The sequence below is a fragment of the Manihot esculenta genome, chromosome 10 (genome assembly GCF_001659605.2).
Source record: "Manihot esculenta cultivar AM560-2 chromosome 10, M.esculenta_v8, whole genome shotgun sequence".
Lineage (NCBI taxonomy): Eukaryota > Viridiplantae > Streptophyta > Magnoliopsida > Malpighiales > Euphorbiaceae > Manihot > Manihot esculenta.
The window spans coordinates 15,330,946-15,347,419 of NC_035170.2; the positions used below are offsets into that span (position 1 = coordinate 15,330,946).

Here is a 16,474-nt window from a genome sequence, read left to right on the forward strand (position 1 = left end):
CCAGAGACGAAACTCACACACTTTCGGCGGCCGAACTCCCTCTTTCGGCGGCCGAAAGTCCCTTTCTAAACCGAAAGCCTAGCTTTCGGGGGCAACCTTTGGCAGCCGAACTGCCTCCACAAAGGGTTCGGCGGCCGAACCTTCCTTCGGCGGCCGAACCTGGTTTTGCCCGAAGGGCAGAACCCTGCTCTGTTTCATGCAAACTTTGCCCAAAAACCTACAAACATGCATAGCAACTACTCCCAACTAGCATATACACATATATATGCACAAAGGGGTCTAAAACTACCCTAAAACCCCAAACAAACATAGCACATAACACTTAATCATGCTAGAACACCACAAATCACCAAAAACCTCACCTAAACCTAAACATGCATACTACCCATACAAACTTCATAAAACCTTTCAAAATCATCAAAGAAGCTCAGGATCTTCACTTACCTCTTAAAAAACTTGAGGATGAAGGATCCTAACGTGGAGATATGAAGAAAAGCTCTTCCAAAGCTCCAAGCTTCCAAACTTACTTCTTTTGCTCAAAACCTTCATAAATCACCAAAACTCTTAAAACTCTTGAAAGATTTGATGAAAATCATGGAAAACATGAAAGTCAACGTAGGAGAGGCTGAAACTCACCTCTGGCTGCAAGTGGAGGAGAAATAACCTCCTTCCACCGACCCTTGGCCCTTTTATAGGTGGCTGGCCAGACCACCTTCGGCAGCCGAACGTGAAGCCGCAACCATGCAATGTTCGGCGGCCGAAAGTGACCTTCGGCGGCCGAACCTTTGCATTTCTCCCTTGTTGCTTTTCTTTCAAAACTCAAGTCTTTTAACCCTTCAAACCATGAAAACCAGTGAAAATACCTTAAAAACACATATGTATTACCCTTCTCGAGGGTTCCGACACCCGAGATTCCACCGGACTACAGGAATTCCGATGCCGGACTCGAGCCGGGTATTACAGTTAGGCTGCCGAAGGTGGTGAAGTTGTTGAAGTAGCTTAGGCCGTCGAAGGTGGGTGACCGGCCACCTATAAAAAGACCCTCAGATCGAAAATGGGCAAGTTTTCTCTCCATTCTCGAGCTAAGGTGAGTTCATGTCCTCCTTTGGTCGTTTTCATGCTTTTTCCTCAAGTCCTTCAAGTTTTCATGAGCTTTATCCTTGTTCTGAAGAGTTTTGAGCTTAAGATCAAGTTTTGGAGCTTGGAGACCCAAGGAGCTAGATTTCTCCCATCTCTAAGTTAGGGATCGCACCAACCCTCGATCTTCAAGAGGTAAGTGTAGATCCTTGTTTTCCTTTATGTTTAATAAAGTTTTAAGTAAGTTTAAGGAAGTTTTAATGCTTGAGTATGGGTAGATATACATGTTAGGGTGTATGTGGGTTTTATGCCCAATGTATGTTTGTGTGATGTTTGTGTTGGGGTTTAGGTTAGTTTGAGACCCTATAAGCTTATGTATGTGTGTATGCATGTTTTGGAAGTGTTGGATTTGTGTTGGAAGGTTTGGGAGGCTGGTTGTGTGCGAGGCTGAGTTCTGGAAGAACTCAGGTTCGGCAGCCGAAGGGACTTTCGGCCACCGAACCTGCCTGTGGAGGCAAACTTTTGGCTGTCGAACCCTGCCCCCGAAAGTAGACTTTCGGCTCTGGAAAGGAGTTTCGGCCGCCGAAGGTGCCGCCGAACATGCACGAGTTTCGGATCTGGAAGGAACCTTCGGCCGCCGAAAGTGCATGACTTTCGGCTCTGGAGGGACTTTCGGCTCTGGAGGGACTTTCGGCTACCGAACCTGCCGCCGAAAGTGCCCTATTCAGCCTTCCTTTGCATGATTTTCTATGCATCTTTGTGATGTTTTAGGGGGTTTTTGGGGAGTAGCTTAGAGTCATGTTAGTATATGTTTGGTCCCTCATTTGAGTCCACCTGTGTAGGTTTGGACCCGAGGAACCGAGGACCCCAGCAGTGAGATAGCTGCTTCAGTGTTTTGTTAGAGCTAGCCTGAGGTGAGTAGAATGGACCTTTATTTCCAAAGCAAATAAATAAAATTGAGCATGTTCATGCATCACGAATGCCATATGGTATATTAGGTTGTTTGCATTAGAATTCACGAATATGTTGCATTGCATAATATGATGATGATGTGGATGAATGTTGGATGATCCTTTAGCCCTCACTATGATGAGATATGATATGATGTGATATGGAAGTCCAGGTGTGGCCTGCACTACGCCCCTGGCATGATTGGATTATTTAGAGGGCTATTGGTGACAAGTTCATCCTTAATGTGATTTGTTTGTGATGTGATGCATTTCATAAAAGCATGAATGTTAAATTTAATGTTTTACTATTCTGCTCACTGGGCTCTAGTAGCTCACCCCATTCCCTTAATCCCCCAGGTTTGCAGGTACGAGGCAGTCCGGGAAGTCAGCTAGAGTAGGAAGTTTTATGTATGTAATAGCTAGTAAGTGGACATGAGAAAGAATATGATGTAATGAATAGTATTGAACAGTCATGTAATGTAATGATATTTATTGAGGTTTAGAGTTGTGCTTGATCCTAGCATGTATGGTTAATCCCTTTGCGTATACATGATCTATGTAATGTGTTAATGATGTTTATGTAAACCAAGCTTAATGTATGATATGTTACCCCATTGGAGCATTTGATGAGGGCTCCAGTGTGGGGTTTAATGTTTATGATTATGAGTTGTGCATGCACAGGTTAAGCTTGGTGAATGAAAGAAAGAAAGTTTAAAGTTTTTATGTAAATGTTGATCATGTATGGGATTAAACAGGTATACAGGATGTATGTTAGGCTTGCTACGGGTCCCGGCGGCCTTAAACCGATCTGGATCCTAGCGCCGGTAGCGGTCCGATTTTCGGGTCGTTACAGATTGGTATCAGAGCCAGGTTCATATGGTCGGACCTAGAGTGTGTCGGGCTCATAGATGTCATAGAAGGGCAAGCACAATAGGTAAAATCATGTCCACTAGGGTAGGATGTCGAGTCCTGTCTTGATTAATAATGTGAAATGCCATAATTTTATGCATGTGCATTAATGATATGCTATGTATGTGATGCAGGTTCATGTGTGTACACATGAACCGCATGATGCTAATGTTTGTTTGATTGTGTGTTGTTCTTCAGAGGAGATAGGATGCGAGGCACTCGTCGATCCGTGGAATCGACTGGAGTTCCGTTAGAGAGGGAAGGTGTGGACACCTTTTCCCCTGCTCTGCCAAGAGCGCAGTCGTGTAGAGTAGGCAGATGGGGAACATCAAGGGACCCTAGAAGGTCTTTTGATGTAAGCATAGAAGGAATGGATCTAAGGAGAATGTCAGCTGATGCAAGAGAAGTAGAGATGAATGTTCAGAGAAGAGATGTCAGTCTGGAGGTTAATCTATTTGAGGAAGGCATGTGAGAGTCTCAAGAAGATGCTCAGACCCAGGATTCCAGAATCTCGAGTTCAGGAGGGATTGATCCCTCCACTTTGAGTACAGTCGCCTCAAGAGGAGTAAAGTGGGGGAAAACCCCTAAGAAAGGGGACAGAGGTCTCAGAAGATCAAAGAAGAGTAAGTTCTAGAAGAGATTGAAGGCTAGTTTGGGTTTTGGTGGTGGCTCAAGCTCTGGCTCAGGCAGTTCAAGATGTATGAGGTGTGGAAGGCCGCACAAGGGAGTTTGCCGTTATGGGACCAATCTATGTTATAGGTGCGGGCAGGAGGGACACATAGCACGTGAGTGTCCCACTGTGCCCTGGTTGGCACAGTCCCAGCAAGCAGCCTCAGGTAGAGCGGCTCAGCCAGTAGCTCCAGCCATGTTGCAGGTTAGAGGCGGAGGGAGAGGGTCAGCCCCTTATTCCTCAGGTTCCCGTGGAGAAGGTCCGTCAGCTCCAGCTCGGATCTTCACCCAAGCTCAGTAGGAGGCAAACACATCGAACACAGTGGTGCCAGGTACACTCACTTTTGATTGTTCTGATGTGTATGCTTTTGTGAACCCTGGTGTTCCTCTTTCTTTTGTTACTCCGTGAGCCGTAGAGGGGTTGAGTTGATAACTTCTAGGCTAGAGTGTCCTCTCGGGGTCAGTGGACCCGAGTGTGATCCATCTGTGGCAGAGTTAGTCTGCCGGTTCAGTTCAGTATCAGTGGACAGTAGATACCTTCCACCCGACCTTAAGGTCCTAGACTTGACTGTCTGGACGTCATTCTAGGGATGGATTGGTTCTTCTACTCGTGGTGCTATCTTGGTCTGCAAGGACAAGGTAGTCAGGTTCAGAGGACAGGATGGGTCAGAGGTAGTCTGCAGAGGGGACATGGTAAGGATGCCTAGAGGTTTGATGTCAGCCTGTCAGGCTCGTAGGAGGGGTGTCGGAGGGTTCGAGCTCTTGTTGAGAGTTTAGTAGTCAGGTCGGGGAACCAGCCTCAGTGTCAGTTGATAGAGAGAGTTCTTAGATGTCTTCCCAGACGAGCTGTCAGGTTTACCACCTGCTAGGGAGATGGAGTTTGAAATTGAATTGATGCCTGGAACCAGACCGATCTTTATCCCTCTCTATAGGATGGCACCAGCAGAATTGAAGGAGCTTAAGGAGCAGTTGCAAGAGCTGGTAGAAAAGGGCTTCATCCGACCGAGTATCTCGCCTTGGGGTGCTCCAGTGCTGTTTGTGAAAAAGAAATATGGATCCCTTAGACTTTGTATCGACTACAGGCAGTTGAACAAGGTCACTACCAAGAATAAGTACCCGTTGCCAAGGATCGACGATCTATTCGACCAGCTAGCAGGAGCAGGTTGTTTTTCCAAGATAGATCTGAGATCCGGGTACCATCAGCTGAGGATAAGAGAAGAAGATGTGCCGAAGACGGCGTTCAGAATCAGATATGGGCACTATGAGTTCCTTGTAATGCCGTTCGGGTTAACCAATGCCCCTGCAGCATTCATGGACCTCATAAACAGAGTTTTCAGTCAATATCTGGATCACTTCATTATTATCTTCATAGATGATATCTTAGTGTATTCTAGGAGTGCAGAGGAGCATGCCCATCATCTGAGGTTAGTCTTGTAGACCTTGAGGGAACACGGCTTGTATGCCAAGTTCTCCAAGTGTGAGTTCTGGTTGAGGAGCATTTCATTCTTGGGGCATGTTGTGTCAGAAAATGGAATAGAAGTAGACCCCAAGAAGGTGGAAGCTATAGCTAACTGGCCTAGACCCACTACAGTGACAGAGATTAAGAGTTTTTGGGTTTGGCAAGTTACTACAGGAGGTTCGTTCAGGACTTCTCTAAAATTGCAGCTCCTATGACCAGACTGACTAAGAAAAATCAGATGTTTGTGCGGACTGACCAGTGTGAAGAGAGTTTCGAAGAGCTGAAGAAAAGGTTGACGTCGGCACTGGTGTTAGCTCTACCAGCTAGTAACGAAGACTTCACAGTGTATTGTGATGCGTCCTGTGTGGGACTGGGTTGTGTGCTGATGCAGAATGAAAGGGTGATCGCTTATACTTCTAGGCAGCTGAAGAAGCACGAGTTGAATTACCCTACACATGACCTAGAGATGGCAGCCGTAATCTTTGCACTCAAGATGTGGAGGCATTACCTTTATGGGGTTAAATGTGGGTTCTTCACAGATTATAAAAGCCTGCAGTACATCCTGAGTCAGAGAGAGTTGAACTTGAGGCAGAGAAGATGGGTAGAACTGCTTAGTGACTATGATTGCAAGATTCAATACCATCCGGGTAAGGCGAATGCTGTGGCAGACGCCCTAAGCCGGAAATCACTTGGCAGTTTGTCCCATATCATAGCAGAGAGGAGACCGGTGGTGAGGGAGTTTCATAAGTTCATTAATGAAGGTTTGCAGTTGGAGTTGTCTGGTACAGGTACTTTGATAGCCCAAATGAGAGTGACACCTGTGTTTCTGGAGCAGGTGGCTCAGAAACAGCATGAGGACCTAGAGCTAGTGAAGATTGCCAGAACTGTTCAATCAGGCAAGAATGATGAGTTCATATTTGACAGTAAGGGGATCCTCCGCTATGGTAATAGATTGTGTGTACCAGATGACGTGGGTCTGAAGGGAGACATTATGAGGAAAGCTCATAATGCTAGATGCAGTGTTCACCCTGGAGCCACCAAAATGTATCAAGATCTGAAGAGAGTTTATTCGTGGCCAGCTATGAAGAGAGAAGTGGCACAGTTCGTGTCCGCCTGTGAAGTATGTCAGAGGGTGAAGCTGGAACACCAGAAGCCGGCTGGAATGCTTAACCCACTGCCGATTCCAGAGTGAAAATGGGAGAATATAACTATGGATTTCGTGGTGGAGTTACCGGTGACATCCAACAGATTGGACTCCATATGGGTGGTTGTGGACAGACTGACTAAATCTGCTCACTTCATCCCTGTTAGGAGTGGCTATTCTGTGGATAAATTGGCGCAGGTGTTTGTTGATGAAGTGGTCAGTTTGCATGGGGCTCCTGTTTCAATAGTGTCTGATAGAGGACCCCAGTTCACCTCCAGGTTTTGGCGGAGTCTGCAGAATGCTATGGGTACCAAGCTAGACTTCAGCACTGCTTTCCATCCACAGGCGGACGGACAATCAGAGAGGACCATCCAGACAATTGAAAATATGCTCAAAATGTGTGTGCTAGATTTTGGCGATTCTTGGAGACATCATATACCCTTGGTGGAGTTTGCCTACAATAACAGCTATCATGCTAGCATAGGGATGGCTCCATATGAAGTTTTGTATGGAAGGAAGTGCAGGTCACCGGTCTGTTGGGAGGAAGTTGGAGAAAGGGCCTTAGCAGGGCCTGAGCTAGTAGAGATTACCAGCAGAGTGGTACCAATTATCAGAGAAAGGATCAAGACTGCTGTAAGCAGGCAAAAGAGCTATGCAGATGTCCGCAGAAAGCAAGTAGAGTTTCAGGAGGGGGATTTGGTATTGCTCAAGGTGTCTCCGATGAAAGGGGTGATTCGGTTTGGGAAGAAGGGTAAGTTAGCTCCACAGTACATCGGACCCTTTGAAATCTTGCAAAAGATTGGGAATGTATCGTACATGTTGGACTTACCTGCTTCAATGGAAAGAATCCATCCGGTTTTCCATGTTTCAATGTTACGAAAATTCATGTTGGATTCGGGCAAGGTTCTTAGTGAGTCTGATGTGGAGATCCTTGGAGATCTCACCTATGTTGAGCAGCCGGTGCGGATCATAGACACACAAGTCAGAAAGCGGAGAAACAAGGAAATCCCGATGGTGAAAGTCCTTTGGGGATCGCCAGTATGGAAGAGTGTGCCTAGGAGACCCGGGAGTTTATACTCCAGCGGTACCTGAGTCTCTTTTAGGAGAGAAGTTTTTAGGTTTTGCTTGCTTGTTTATGTATGCTTGATGCTATGATTTGTGAATGCCTATTTGTTTGAACATTCGGGGATGAATGTTCTTAAAGGGGGGAAGAATGTAATAACCGGCTAGATTCTGGCATCAGAATCCCTACCTTCCGGCGGAATCTCCGTTGGAATCTAGAATTCTGAAGATGCCAGAGTCTTCTAGAGGGGTAAAGTGTGTTTTCTAAAATGTTTTCACTTGATTTTATGGTTTTAAATGGAAAAGAAATGAGTTTTGAAAAGAATGGGCCAAGGAAGAAGGACCCAGGTTCGGCCGCCGAAAACAGGGCTGTTTTGGGAGTGCTTTAGGCCTCCGAAGGCTTTGGGGGAAGAAACCAGGTTCGGCCACCGAACCTCAAGTTCGGCCGCCGAACCTCAAGTTTGGCCACCGAACATGGGATAGTTTAGGGGGCACGTTAGGCTGCCGAAGGTGGTGAAGTTATGGAAGCAGCTTAGGCCGTCGAAGGTGGGTGACCGGCCACCTATAAAAAGACCCTCAGATCGAAAATGGACGAGTTTTCTCTCCATTCTCGAGCTAAGGTGAGTTCATTTCCTCCTTTGGTCGTTTTCATGCTTTTTCCTCAAGTCCTTCAAGTTTTCATGAGCTTTATCCTTGTTCTGAAGAGTTTTTAGCTTAAGATCAAGTTTTGGAGCTTGGAGACCCAAGGAGCTAGATTTCTCCCATCTCCAAGTTAGGGATCGCACCAACCCTCGATCTTCAAGAGGTAAGTGTAGATCCTTGCTTTCCTTTATGTTTAATAAAGTTTTAAGTAAGTTTAAGGAAGTTTTAATGCTTGAGTATGGGTAGATATACATGTTAGGGTGTATGTGGGTTTTATGCCCAATGTATGTTTGTGTGATGTTTGTGTTGGGGTTTAGGTTAGTTTGAGACCCCTATAAGCTTATGTATGTGTGTATGCATGTTTTGGAAGTGTTGGATTTGTGTTGGAAGGTTTGGGAGGCTGGTTGTGTGCGAGGCTGAGTTCTGGAAGAACTCAGGTTCGGCAGCCGATCGGCAGCCGAAGGGACTTTCGGCCGCCGAACCTGCCTGTGGAGGCAAACTTTTGGCTGCCGAACCCTGCCCCCGAAAGTGGACTTTCGGCTCTGGAAAGGAGTTTCAGCCGCCGAAGGTGCCGTCGAAGGTGCCGCCGTACATGCACGAGTTTCGGATCTGGAAGGAAACTTCGGCCGCCGAAAGTGCCACCGAAGGTGTATGACTTTCGGCTCTGGAGGGACTTTCGGCCGCCGAACCTGCCGCCGAAAGTGCCCTGTTCAGCCTTCCTTTGCATGATTTTCTATGCATGTTTGTGATGTTTTAGGGGGTTTTTGGGGAGTAGCTTAGAGTCATGTTAGTATATGTTTGGTCCCTCATTTGAGTCCACCTGTGTAGGTTCGGACCCGAGGAACCGAGGACTCCAGCAGTGAGATAGCTGCTTCAGTGTTTTGTCAGAGCTAGCTTGAGGTGAGTAGAATGGACCTTTATTTCCAAAGCAAATAAATAAAATTGTTCATGCATCACGAATGCCATATGGTATATTAGGTTGTTTGCATTAGAATTCACGAATATGTTGCATTGCATAATATGATGATGATGTGGATGAATGTTGGATGATCCTTTAGCCCTCACTATGATGAGATATGATATGATGTGATATGGAAGTCCAGGTGTGGCCTGCACTACGCCCTTGGCATGATTGGATTATTTAGAGGGCTATTGGTGACAAGTTCATCCTTAATGTGATTTGTTTGTGATGTGATGCATTTCATAAAAGCATGAATGTTAAATTTAATGTTTTACTATTCTGCTCACTGGGCTCTAGTAGCTCACCCCATTCCCTTAATCCCCCAGGTTTGCAGGTACGAGGCAGTCCGGGAAGTCAGCTAGAGTAGGAAGTTTTATGTATGTAATAGCTAGTAAGTGGACATGAGAAAGAATATGATGTAATGAATAGTATTGAACAGTCATGTAATGTAATGATGTTTATTGAGGTTTAGAGTTGTGCTTGATCCTAGCATGTATGGTTAATCCCTTTTCGTATACATGATCTATGTAATGTGTTAATGATGTTTATGTAAACCAAGCTTAATGTATGATATGTTACCCCATTGGAGCATTTGATGAGGGCTCCAGTGTGGGGTTTAATGTTTATGATTATGAGTTGTGCATGCACAGGTTAAGCTTGGTGAATGAAAGAAAGAAAGTTTAAAGTTTTTATGTAAATGTTGATCATGTATGGGTTTAAACAGGTATACAGGATGTATGTTAGGCTTGCTACGGGTCTCGGCGGCCTTAAGCCGATCTGGATCCTAGCGCCGGTAGCGGTCCGATTTTTGGGTCGTTACAACCTGGCAGAACCCGCCTTGTGGCCTAGCGTGAGTGCCTTGTTATGCAGGACTAACACCCAGATGAACTAGCGGAACTCGCCTTGTGGCCTTGTTTAGTAGGACTGACACCTGGATGGCCTAGCAGAACTCGCCTTGTGGCCTTGCATGAGATACCTTGTATTGCGGAACTAATACTTGGATGGCCTAGTGAAAATCGCCTTGTGGCCTTATTTAGTGGGACTGACACCCAGATGGCCTGGCAGAACTCGCCATGTGACTTGGCATGAGATGCCTTGTATTGGGGGACTAACACCTGGATGGCCTGGCAAAACTCGCCTTGTAGCCTTGTTTAGTGGGACTAACACCCGAATGGCCTGGCAGAACTTGTTTTTTAGCCTTGTTTAGTGGGACTAACACTCGGATGGTCTAATGGAACTCATCTTGTAGCCTGACATAAGATGCCTTATGTTGCGGGACTAACACCCAGATGGCTTGGCGGAACTCGCCATATGGCCTTGTTTAGTGGGACTGACACTCGAATGGCCTGGCGGAACTCGCCTTGTAGCCTTGTTTAGTAGGACGGACACCCAGATGCTTTGGCGAAACTCGCCTTGTGACTTGGCATGAAATGCCTTGTGTTGTGGGACTAACACTCAGATGGCTTGGCGGAACTCGCCTTGTGGCCTTGTTTAATGGGACTAACACCCAGATGGCCTAAAGGAACTCAGCTTGTGGCCTTATTTAGTGGGACTGATACCCGGATGACCTAGCGAAACTCGCATTGCCCTTTTGTGGCCTTGCTCCTGTCTCCACGCTTTCCTCTAACATTTCTGATAGAAAAAGGTTTGAAGAACACATCATAGTTTTTTTTTATTATATTTCTATAAATGCCAAACATTCTTTCTAGAATAATTAAAAGTCTCAGTTATTTAACTCGATCAATTTCAAAACTTTGGGGTTTGACTCAAGAGCTGAATATCTTGTGACGTTCTATAGGCCCTTATTGCCACTTGGTCTTAACCATATGAATAACCGCTTCAGGCTCCCGATCAAAGGTGGTTTTGTGAGTTATTGCCTCGGGCTTAGGTCTCCTCTCTTTCCTACTTTTTATGGCGAACTTTTGAAGTGTGTCGTCTCTTATTAACCTCTCGATTTCGTCTTTTAGTTGTTGGCACTCTTTCGTCGTATGTCGATGGTCTTCATGAAAATAGCAATAGTTGGTCTTATCTCGCCTTCTAGCTTTCTTAAGGTTGAGCTTAGGAGGCCATCTGATTTTCTTGTCATTTTTCCTGATTCACATTAAAATATGTGTCCGTGAGTCTTTTCAGTAGAGTGTAATTCTTATACTTGCTTCGGTCACCTCTTTTTCTGGACGCTAGCTAGTTCCTATGGTCTTTTTCATTTTTTTGCCTTTCTGGCTTTTGAGTTTGCTTTTTACCCGTCCTCTTATCCTCTTCTTGTCCTTCTTGGTACCTTTGAGCAGCCTATACCAGCTTCTCGTCGACGTCCTTCGGAGCATCGTCTGATGATTTTTCTTCCTCGAACTTGTCCTTCCCATTGGAACGTGTCTGGATTGCCTCTGTTCGAGTCCTTAAGATATCAACGGAGGCTTCCTCTCTTCCCTAGGAAGCCATGAGTGATGCCTCCTCTTGAGCTATGCATTGCTCAAAAGTAATCTGCAATCTTTTAACATATTGGAGTATTTATTTAATGCTCAGATTGTTGGGATCTACTTCGTTGACCATAGAGAATGTGTTTAATCCACTGCCAAGAGCGGAAGAAATTATAGCGCCCTCATTGGTACCAATCTTAGCAACCGTTCATGAATTGATGGCCATTTCGAGAGAGAAAAGAGAAATTTTTTAAGAGAAAAAGGGAGTAAGAGACTGGTTTTAATCCGAACGAACAGAGAGAATTTAATGAATGTCCCGGCAATGGAACCAAATGATGTGACTGAAAAATAGAGTTATGCTGTGATTTGCTAAACCTGCAAGATAAAGAATGTGAGGTGGTTGACACCTACGACAGCCACTCTTACACTGAAGTCAGTAAATTGGAGAGTAAGGCGAGAGTATTGAGTAGTTGTGTAAGAATTGTGTACATTTATCTCTGTGATCATAAGTGTTATACTGTAAGAAGAGGTTAATTATAGTATTTTTTTGATAATTCGGCAATGATATGGCTGATTAATTGATAAGAGATATCGCCGGCTTAATTAATTGGGAATCCTGTAATTACAAGCATAACGAAAATTTGCTAGATAATATCTGCTAACAATAATTTTATATGAAGACTCAACCTTTTTAGAAGAGAACGAATCTTAAAAAAAAAATTAGATATCATGATATTCAAGTTTTCTTTTCCTTAAATGGATTCGAGTATCATTTGATCAAAAGATTACGTTAACTCTATCTTTGAATGCAAGCACATAACTTTCTTTTGAGTGATTATTGTGTAACATTAATTATATTAATTTTTAAAATTAAATAACTTATTATCAACTAACTATAAATTTTTTTAGGATATTATAAAAATTCAGAATATCACGAAATCTTTTCTAATAAAATTCAAAGAATATAAATATATACACACTAAATAAATAAATTTTATCAAAAAAATTATTAAATCAATACTATTGTGCTAAATAACTTATTTTCAACTAACCATAAAATTAAATGAACTAATTAAGGGTAAGTAACGTATCGTTATAGTCCATTAGGTGAGCGGTCGATCACATTGGAGTGGGCGTACAGATCTACCGCCATCTAGATTCTAGCTTAATAACATCGGATCATACAAATCAATCACCTACCTAAATTAACTGCTTAACCTAGTACCTTATTGGATAGAAAATGAAAGGTACAACACAATAGAAAAAAATGTATCTTTAAGGAAAATTACAGCATCACACATGTACTATATTCTATGAATTTACAGCCACTATATGAACCTGATTCAAGCATAGGCAGATTAAAACTCATTTCACATGACATTTCATGACAACGGAGAATTCACATGGCAAGGAGTTCATCATCCTTCTAAGTTAGAATAATTTCAACCTCTTAAAATAATAAAAATTAAAAAAAAAAAAATCTACTATTTCTTTCTGTTCTGAATCATGCTTGAAATGTTACATACCAGGAAATCTCATCTGAACAAATGCAAAAAACTAAATAAGTTCAATTGAGCTCCCTAGCTGGATGTGCCTGCCTGGTGGAAACTAGCTTGAAGAAAAGGTTGGATTAACAATTTCAGAGCAAACATCGTTCAGTTTGCAGCTTCTTCACCATTATCAGAATCACTTTCGTCATCTGAAGATTCTTCTTTTTTATTCTCATCTCCACCAGCACTTGATCTCATCTTCTTCTCCTTCTTCCTGAGCTTTTTCTTTTGGCGTTTCAATCGCTTCTTTGCTGTTCGTTCTTCTGCAGCTTTTAATCTTTCCTCTCTTCTCATATTGAACTCAGCCAGTTCTTTTCTTTTCTGGTAGTCAGCATCCATCCTTGAAAGACGGTCTTGCTCTTTCCGCCTCATTTGCCGATACTGTTGCAAATCACATTCATAAGAATACAACTAAGAAACCTAACATGTCTATATATCTTTATTATTTACATACACATACTAGCTGGTTTGATGGCATTGAGAACTAACAATAGGCAATCATCACATTGTCAAATTTTAGACAAATAGTATGCAATTATTGTATACTTTATATGGACATATCAAAAATGTACCTAACCTATTTAGACTGCTTCAATATCAAACTAAAGAAATGAGAATTACAGTTTTAAAAATTAAAAAAATAATAATAATAATTCAGGAGCAATTGATATTTCCTATATGAATGTATGACTATGAGGAATATTTTTACTTGATTAAGGAAAAACTGAAACGTAAAAGGATTAATCAACTATATAACAATTGACCACAACTGGCTCTAATCAACCAAGCCTAAAGCACAACCAAAAACTCCAAATTGAGATATTGAAGTGCTACAACCTACAAGTAGCACTACCACAGACTTGGTAATCATGCTACTTGGTGACCATATGTCTATATGCTAATAGAGTGATCAATAGTCAATATCTGTCCTATCCTGCAGTCATGTTAAAGAGATCTGCATCAATTTAGGAGATAATCAGTTGGCCAGGCTATGCTTTTATTCCTTCAGATTTTACATGAGCTTGTTCCTAATTTGTATATAGTTGCAAAAACATAGTAGCTGGTCCTCTCTTTTGGGCTTTGTAACAGCCTACCCAGCTGCTTTTCAACTTCTCAAATGAATAAATCACTGATAAAAAAAAAAAAAAGATTTGCTAATTTTTCAGATGCTATGTCTGTCACTTCAATGTGTCTACAGTCCAGAGGTACATGCCCATTCACATACCCAAATAGACAAGCTCAAAGGAGCAGAAGCACCAGAAACCTCTGACAGGAAAATGGCACCTTTCAAATGAAAATAATTACTATTTTCCCAAAAGATTATAAGAACACAGGAACACTACATCAATGGGTCAATGCCTTAAACTATAAATTAGAATCCATTGTCCACAAATGCTCCCAATTCAAAACAGAAGCCAAGCAGAATAAACAGAATGTTTTAAGGATAAGGGGCACAAAGGGACACAAGCTCTGAAAATCCCAAATAGCTACATTCTGTACATAAATATAGTACATAGATCTATATGGGCAAAACTAAGAACATTCAGAAGAAACTCCTAGCCAACAACACTTGACTTGCAGAAAATAATATAAGGATGACATGCCTCTCAAGGCTATTATGACCATCCTTGCCCTAAAATCTTCAATGTTCCCTCTGGTTCTAAGAGGAGAGCATATCCTTGTAACCTAAAACTTGTATCTCCCACCACATAAGGAACTATTATACCATAGTGAGCCCTCAGTATATATTTATTTCAGGGTGAAATTTTTCTTCAACTATAGCTGATTAACCATAATTGTAATTGATCCATGAAAAAAATCATAAACGTGACCTAATCAAAGGGTCTATTCTGCAGTTGCAATACAATTGTAACATATAATGTTCAAAATCAAGTCATATTACAAAAATTGTAGCTTCAGGTTGACAGGAACCAATAGGAATTTTCAAAGAATCTTACAGGCATCCAGATGTCATACTCCTGTACATGGCTAAAAAACTGGATGAATTCCATATTCCAGATGACTTCAGCCTTCCACTCCTAGAGTTTAGGTGCTAAATGATGAAATTCCATATGGCCCATATCATAGTTGGTTCTAGTTCTCTACTTGTTTCCACCGTCAATCATTCTCTTCTCACATTCCAGAATGAAATTTATAAACAAAAATCAAACCCAAAGAAATCATTTATGGATCCCAATCTAGCTTGTAGTTTAATGCAGCAGCAATTTACAATAAATTCTTCTTTTTTTTTCCCGACTAAATAATTGATCTCCAGACCAGTAAAGCTATTTCTCCAAATCTCAAACTCCTACCATAATTAAGAAAGAAAAAAAGATAGAATACAAAAGCCTCGATCAATCCAGTTGCCAAACTACGAAAAGCAACGTACTCCCTAAACAAGCATGTTCGTGGTGAATGGAATGTACTAGTAAAACATCTATCGCATAGACCTAAAGCACCAAACTAACAACGAACTTGAAGTGCAAATCAATAGGAAAACAAAAATTAAAGCCTACACTTCTCAGCCTAAGGTTTAGGAATATGAAAACCGATAAAATACCTGGTGGAAGTCGCCAGAGCCAGAACCAGCAGAACTGCCAGAAGTATTACTAACTCGAACGGGTACGTTTTCGATGATTCGTCGGAGCTTCACCTCTAAGTCCTCCTCCTCTTCCTTGAACACAGGCGCCGAGTACTCCACAATCGCCGTTGATGCCGTCACCGCAGAGGGTGGACGAGGAGGGATAGCCAGTTTCGACTTCTCCGGCGGCACCGCTACCTGTAAGTCACTGTCCTTGGGTCTGCCCATCGACATATTGAACGAAAACCCTAACTTCCTGATCGGAGATCTTATCTTTTCAGAAGGATTCAGCAATGGTTTACAAGGGTTTCTGAGAAAGAATTGGATATTTATTTTCTTCCTCCGCAGAGTCCCAATCCGAGCCGGCAAGGAAAGAGGCAGCGAAATTATTCCAATTGGATTGGGAACGCCGCGTCGCTGTAGTTCACTGGTTATATTTTAAGAAATTAGATTATTTAACCTCTCAATTTTACTTTTTTTTTTTTTTTTTACCCTTTTACACCTTTAAATCTTGCTATTTACTTTTGACGTTAGTATTTAAAGTAATTTAATAATTAACTCTTAAATATTGCAAGTATTTACAGTTTTATTCTTTGATTATAAAATTTTCATCTTTTCTAACAGCCCAGGGAATACAAAGAGGAGCCTTCGCCTTCCAATTTCAATGAGAATATCTATGATTGAAAAATGTTACAGGACCAAAGCCAATATAACATAACGTCTGAGTAGATCTAAGCCTCCAAGGCCCAACATACAATAAAAAATACAAATTCAGGCCCAAGCCCAGTGGACCTAACCCTTAAGTCCGAAGCTGACGCGACAATAAGAAAATCGTCTGAATTTGAATCGCTCTTTGGAAGCTCCAACCACCAACATGGAGACACATATAAGGCGGCCTAAAAATTAGGGGTGAGCAGTATTCGGTTCAAACCGAAAAAATCGATCGAATCGAATCGATTTGAAAATTTGGTTTGATTTTTTATATATTTCGGTTCGGTTCGGTTCAGTTTGGTTTTCAATTTCAAAAATTTCGGTTATTTCGATTCGGTTTGATTT

At 42.4% G+C, this 16,474-nt stretch overlaps 1 protein-coding gene across 1 annotated transcript; it reads right to left on the minus strand.

Annotated features, from left to right (window-relative positions):
- Window positions 1-12,639: 12,639 nt before the first annotated feature.
- LOC110624052 (PRKR-interacting protein 1) lies at window positions 12,640-15,851 on the minus strand. The gene is made up of 2 exons (XM_021769119.1): window positions 15,398-15,851; window positions 12,640-13,218 (listed from the first exon to the last, which is right to left on the minus strand). Exons 1-2 carry the CDS (start codon window positions 15,650-15,652, stop codon window positions 12,943-12,945), a joined length of 531 nt encoding a protein of 176 aa, XP_021624811.1. The 5' UTR covers window positions 15,653-15,851; the 3' UTR covers window positions 12,640-12,942.
- Window positions 15,852-16,474: the final 623 nt, after the last annotated feature.

Bases quoted from the DNA above. Each gene is read 5' to 3' on its own strand.
- LOC110624052 (XM_021769119.1), bottom strand. From the start codon at position 15,652: ATGTCGATGGGCAGACCCAAGGACAGTGACTTACAGGTAGCGGTGCCG. The intron at 13,219-15,397 runs GTATTTTATCGG...GATTTGCAACAG, and splicing joins GCTCTGGCGACTTCCACCAG to TATCGGCAAATGAGGCGGAA.